General features: G+C 40.7%; 1 protein-coding gene across 1 annotated transcript; it reads left to right on the top strand.

The window, feature by feature from the left end:
- The first annotated feature begins 221 nt into the window (after positions 1-221).
- On the top strand, positions 222-818 carry LOC124909574 (calponin homology domain-containing protein DDB_G0272472-like). Its single transcript, XM_047450241.1, has one exon. The coding sequence runs from the start codon at positions 222-224 to the stop codon at positions 816-818; it is 597 nt and encodes a 198-aa protein (XP_047306197.1).
- Positions 819-7040: the final 6222 nt, after the last annotated feature.

Below are 7040 nucleotides of genomic sequence, written 5' to 3'. Positions count from 1 at the left end.
CGGAAGTCTCCGCATCAGACTTCACAAAGGAATGGGTTGAGGGCCGTCTCCAAAGGCTTGAAGACTCAACCGCAGAACGGATTGATAGCCGAATTCAAGAATTCGAAGACTCCGCGGTTTAGCCATTCAAGGAGAGATCCCAAAGAATCATTGACTCGGCACTCAAGTTCGCCGACACCACAAGGTATCTCTTGAACAGAAATCAGGAACGGTTCTCGGAAATGAACGAAGATCTACAGAAAGAGGCGGCCCTGTGCAGTAAACATGTTAAGCGAACCGCAATTCTGGAGGACTTGACCTCCGAGTTAAAGGAAAACTTTGGCCGGCTCGAAAGAGAGACCGACCAACGATTGGCGGAGGTTGCTGATGACCTGGTCGGCACAACACTCGGACGGGTCACCGAACTCGAAAAGAAAAATGAGGGACTCGAGGCCGAACTCAAGGCGCTCTCTGAACAAGTTGCCGAACTGCTGAGGGTAAAGATGACCGCGGACGCCGCGGCTGTAGCGGCTGATGCTCAAACGGCTAAGAGGGTCCAAGATGCGCTGGACGCCGAAGCGGGTAAAGAGAAGGAGGCACCGCGATCATCTCAACTTACCGAAGAAGAAGAGGAAGCCGAAAGGATTCGAAGGTCAGAGACCAGGTTCCCAGGACTTGCTAAGAAAGCAGCCGCTCAAGCTGCGAAGGATGCTGAGCGATTGGAAAGGGAAGCACGGAGGCTGGAAGGCTACGCAGCCGAAAACAAGAAGAAACAGGCGGCCGCCTCCGTTTCAGCACCGAAAAAGCGAAAGAGGGAAGCCCCAAGAAAGTGCAAATAGCCGACCTGCTCAATGAGGTCACTGAAACGGTCATCACGAGTACATCGCAGCAGGCTGATCAAGTCGAAGAGGAAGTTGAAGACCAACTGCAGTCCCGGTCTACAAGACGACGACCTTCCGAACCGACCAGTCGACAGAAAACGAAAAAGCGGAGCATATATGACTTCTCGGACTCGGAATAGGGGCTATCTTTCCTTTACTTATCTTAGCGCTTTTACATATTATTTTCGGTTATCTATCTTATATAAAGCTATTTTTGAAACCGGACATCTTTTGCATCTCTACTTAGTTTTGATAATTTTAAATAAAATAATCAAAAAGGGAGAAATTGATAAGATAAAAGATAAGATTTGCCGAAAACCGAAAATTTTTCTCAAAATTTCTTCTCCAAATTTTCGAAAAATTCTCCTAAGTCAGTTTCAAACAAAACAACCGGCCTACGGTTACAAACTTACATGATTTTGATAATTTTAAATAAAATAATCAAAAAGGGAGAAATTGTTAGATAAAATCAGACCGGTTCAAATAAACCTAACTTAAATAAATCTTCCATGCAGGAACAAGGAACCGGACCGGACAAACAAAAGAACCGGCTAAAGAAAACTAGCCGGTCAAGTCATTAAACCGACCAGGAATTCTTGGAATATAACCGGACAAAGAAAGGATCGGCCAAAGCTTAAAACCGGAATCATCAAACAGCCGATCAGCCACAAGGCAGAGGAATAACCGGAAGAAGTCCGGTTACATCACTCGTACCGGAAGCCATCCGGTTAAGTCGAATGACCGACCTGTACAAGAAGACAATTCGGGTATCTGTTGAGAATGATACCAAAGGAACAGACTGAACACTTCCATATCCATACAAGTCTGAGGAAAGTCTGCAGGCTGCAGAAGACAATCCTACCGGATCTTTCCACCTTGGGATAAGTCAGAAAGAAGATCTTCCAAGTACAGACAACTGTCCAACAGACAGTGTCTACATTGAGTAAAAGACAAACCCAGCAGGTTTGTCTTACAAACCGGAAGAACAGACCGCCAGGTCTGAGACAGAATACCAGGTTTGAGGAAACGACCGCAGGTCTGAATCTCTGAAACACTGAATCACTGCACCTCTGTTCAGCCAATCAGATTCAAGGCAGTGAAATATGACCGTTGGCATATTTCACCTATAAAAAGGGGCAGTTGAAGAAGAGTAAATGCGGGACAAGTAAGATACAGTGAAGCAAGTGAGAAATTCTAAGAGCATTTACTCCAAGTAATAAGATTGTGATATTCTAGAAAGCCTAAGTGCTAAAGTAAAAGTGTGTGTTCTACAATTTTGGTGTAAATTGTAAGAGTATTATCGAGCAGGAAATAAGTCTCGATCGGATTGTAATTGTATTCCTTAGTGAATATCCTTCTCGCGGTTTTGAGAGGAAGGGGTGACGTAGGAGTTTTATCTCCGAACATCCATAAAATCTGTCTTGTTATTTACTGTCTACCGGTTTCATTATCTAACCGATTCATACCGACATAACCGACTTAATTCTATCCAAGCCGAATTTCTAAATTACCGAAGCCGACCCATCAAATCTCAAAACTCCATCATATAATACCGATCCTGCCTATCATACAAGTGTGCCGCTTCAACCTGAAAGCAAACCTCTTCCGCGCTTGAACCTAGTTCAAGGGTTTGTGACAGGTTGTGTAGTATTGAAACCCCAGTGTTAATCTCTAACCGGATTAACCACCACCACCTTACGAGTAAGAACCGCTAACCGGTCCAACCCCCGGTCCTCCAGCGGCTACCTAGATCCTAACAGTTTCATTAGAATTAAATTTAGGAACCTCTTCAGCAAGAATACGATCTCTAATTTTAATAAATTTCAATTTAGAATTTCCAACAGAGTTACTAATTGTTTCCCTTATATGTTCCTAGCTATTTGATAGAGATGCTAACAAAATCAGAGCACTAACTTCATCCCTAAAATCAATCTCAATAGATAGTAGTTGATTCACAATTGTATTAATTCGTTCAAATGAGTAGTGATAGAAGTACCATCAACCATTCTTAAATAAAGAGTCTTTTCATTAAATATACTTTGTTGTTAGCAGATGGTTTTGCATACATATCAAATAGAGCTTTCATCAGACCCATGATGTTCTTCTTCTTTGCTACGTTATGAGCACAAATTTTGGCTAGCGTCAATCGGACAACTCTCAAAACCTGTTTAACAAGGAGTTTCTATTCAGCTCCATCCATTTTTGCTGGTTTCTCACTCAAAGGAACATAAAGCTTTTTTCCATAGAGATAATCCTCAATTTGCACCCTTTAGAATGCATAATTTGTTCCATTAAATCTTTCAATCCCGTGTCATATATTGTTCTCGTTTGCTATCGTTTCCAATGTTCTGATCTAGCCTAGCAACTCGGATACCAGTTGCTAAGATTTGGATTCCCAAATCTAACCTGTTTGAAACGATATGTAAAAACGCAAAAAAGAAGAACACAAGAAGACACATGTTTATAGTGGTTCACTCAAATGAGCTATGTCCACTTCAACTTTTACCAGATTTAACTATGAAGAAGAAGAAATACAGAGTTTTTGCCTCAATGTAAACCCTTAATAATGACATATTTATAGGGTAAACATTCATGTAATAAAACCTAAACAACTCTTGGTCAGGGCTTAGCCCAAACCCAAATACAAATCGAAATAAACTATAATAATATTGTAGAGTTTATTATAGGTGTAGAGTCCATAACTCAACATCTTTTTCTCAAAATAGCTTGATTGGGCAATGATGAGATATTCATGGATTTTGGGCAAGAGCATGATTATTTGGAAACACGAAGCCCAATTTCCATGAAGAGCCAACGCTCAATTATACTCCTCCTTACCTGTTTACTATCCCTCCTCGAGGACCATGTGAACAAATTATCCGAGTTGATAGGCTCTATGCAATCCATCTCTATTTTGCAATCATTAAACTCATTCATCGCTTGATACCAGTCTCTAGATTTCTTTCATAACTTAATCTAGTGATGTTGAAATCACCTATGATAGGCCAACCCATATTCTCATCAATCTTATCTTTCAATTTCTCATATTGTTGGGCCTTTGGGTCCAGCCCAATTAGGCATTTAATAAAACAAGCAAAACCCTAAAAATACTGCTCATTCTATCACTTCTAGAGAGAGAAGCTATTCTGCAAAGAAGAGAAGAAACAGAGGAGAAGAAACAGAGGAAGAAGAAGAGAATGAGGAAGTAGATCTCTTACATTTTCACCTTCAGGTTTCAATCTCTTGTTATCTTATATCTAGACTAGCTTAAGTCTGAATGAATCTGGTTTTCTCTATTTGTATGCCTCAACTTTGGGTTTAATGTTGAGAAGAACAATTGTATCTGTTTCTTGCTTATAGTGAAATTTGCTGGTTGGCCCCGTGGTTTTTACCCTCCAGGTTGAGAGGGTTTTCCACGTAAATCTGGTGTTGTTTTGTTCTGTGTTTGATCTTCTGTTTTAGACTTGGATAACCTGTGCATTTACCCATATCACATTGCTAGATTACAGTATAAAAGTAATCTTCATTTCAAAATTTCCAACAAGTGGTATCAGAGCTGTTAGGTTTATTTTGAAGAGTGCTTTTGTAGGTTGAGATGGAAGGCAATAACATAATGATCAGGTTGACAAATAATAACTGGCAGATTTGGAAATCCAAGATGGAGGATATCCTTTACTGTAAAGACTTGTATGAGCCGGTTGAAGGAGATAGTGCGAAGCCAAAAGATATGTCTGACAATGATTGGACAAAATTGAACAGGAAAGTAGTTGGCACAATCAGACAGTGGCTTGATGATAGCGTGTACCACCATGTAGCAAGTGAAAAGAGTGCACATGAGTTGTGGAAGAAGCTGGGGTCATTGTATGAGCAGAAAACAGCAGGTAACAAAGCGTTTCTGATTCGAAAGTTAGTAAATCTGAAATTCAGAGAAGGTGCAGGTGTTGCTGAACATTTAAATGATTTCCAGAGCTTGATAATCAATTGCAGTGATGGAGATGACCTTAGAAGATGAGTTGCAAGCTTTATTGCTCTTGGGATCATTGCCTGACAGTTGGGAGACATTGGTTGTGGCAGTCAGTAATGCAGCTCCGAATGGTGTTCTTACTATGAGTATAGTTACTAGCAGCTTGTTCAATGAGGAGACAAGAAGGAAGTCAACTAATACAAATAGTGCACAGGCCCTTGTCACATAGAACAGGGGATGAGCTGAATACCGACAACAATCAAGAGACCATAGCAAGTCCAGAGGCAGATCAAAATCTAAGGGAAGACAATGTTATCACTGTGGTAAAGAAGGTCACATGAAGAAAAATTGTAGAGCCTGGAAAAGACTACAGAATGAAGGCAAAAATCAGAAGAAAGATGATGAAAACAGAAATACCACAGCCACAGTAACTGCAGAGGATGTAGTTATTCTTTCTTGTGAAAAGGAACAATTATCTACATGTAGAATATCACCAAGGAGTTGAGTGGATAGTTGATACAGGTGCTTCTATCATGCTACACCGAATAAAGAGTTCTTCACCACGTACAAGGCTGGAGATCTTGGTACAGTGAAGATGGGTAATACTAGTCACTCAAGCATTGTGGTGTATTGGTGACATTTATTTGCAGACAGAACAGGGGCATCGGTTAACACTGAAAGATGTGCGGCATATTCCTGATTTGCGTCTAATTTGATATCAGGTGATGCATTGGACAAGATGGATTAAGCATTATCTTGGTGGGGTGAATGGAAACTCAGCAAAGGATCCATGATTTTAGTAAAAGGGAAGTCGTGGCACTCATTGTACAGAACACATGTGAAGGTACTCAAAGATGATCTGAATTGCAGTAAAAGATGAAAGCTCTCTAAATATGTGGCATCAACGCCTTGGCCACATGAGTGATAAAAGGGCTGCGAATTCTGGTGAGGAAGCTGCACATCCCCTCAACCAAAGATGAGGTTCTGGATCTATGCGACTACTGCCATTTAGTAAGCAACATCGAGTCTTTTTTAGTCAGACATCAGAAAGAAAACATAATGTGTAGACTTGATTTATTCTGATGTGTGTGGTCCTTTGAAGTGGAGTCAGTGAGTGGCAATCAATATTTTTTAACATTTATTGATGAATGCGTCTAGAAAGGTGTGGGTTTATTTTATGAGAACAAAAGACCAGGTATTCAATTACTTTCAACAGTTCCATGTCATGGTAGAAAGAGAGACAGACAGGTTAAGCTGAAATGTCTTCGCTCTGATAACGGGGAAGGATATACCTCCAAGGAATTTAAAGCATACTGTACCAAATATGGTAGTCTACATGAGAAGACAGTGCCTGGAACTCCGTAGCACAATGGTGTGGCTGAGAGAATGAATCACACCATTGTAGAAAAGGTGAGATGCATGCTGAAGATGGCAAAGTTGCCAAAACAATTTTGGGGAGAACGCACAGCCTGCTATCTCATAAACAGGTCACCCTCTGTTCCTTTGAAGATTGAAATACCAGAAAGTGTATGGTCTAAGAAGAATATTTCATACTCGCATCTAAGGGTGTTTGGATGCAAAGCATATGTGCATATTATAAAGGAACAAAGATCCAAGTTGGATGATAAAGCAATTCCATGTATTTTCTTTGGGTATGGAAATGAGGAATTTGGGTACAAATTATGGGACCCAGAAAAGAAGAGAATTGTTAGATGCAGAGATGTTGTGTTCTTCGAGGGTCAGAGTGGGATAAATCCAGAAATCATTGAGAAGTCAGAGAGGGTTGATGAGTCCATAGAACTCATACCAATTCCTTCACATGTACAGTCAACAGTAACAGATGAAGATGAACAAAATGAAGAAGCCACTGAGGAAACTTCTGACATGAATGGTAGTAATGATGATGAGACTGTTTATGGTGTTCCTGAGCAGGGGGAGCAACATCGTCAAGAGGAGTCAGAAGAGCCCCCATTAAGAAGGTCTGAGAGAGAGCACCAACCTTCTAAAAGGTACCCTTCTTAAGAGTATATATTATTGACAGAAGAAGGAGAGCCAAAAAGTTTTCAGGAGGCACAAGTTCATACAGACAAAGCTAAGTGGCAGAATGTAATGAAAGATTAGATGAAGTCATTGCAAGAGATGGGCACATATGAGCTGGTGGAACTTCCTAAGGGCGAAAGGCATTGAGAAACAAATGGGTGTTCAAGCTAAAGAGA

This window comes from Impatiens glandulifera, chromosome 7 (assembly GCF_907164915.1).
Source record: "Impatiens glandulifera chromosome 7, dImpGla2.1, whole genome shotgun sequence".
In the NCBI taxonomy this organism is placed as follows: Eukaryota; Viridiplantae; Streptophyta; class Magnoliopsida; order Ericales; family Balsaminaceae; genus Impatiens; species Impatiens glandulifera.
Note: the sequence above shows the minus strand (reverse complement) of the source record. Positions and strands in the feature narration are given on the sequence as shown.

Coding starts and splice junctions, on each gene's coding strand:
- LOC124909574 (XM_047450241.1), top strand. CDS start 222: ATGAACGAAGATCTACAGAAAGAGGCGGCCCTGTGCAGTAAACATGTT.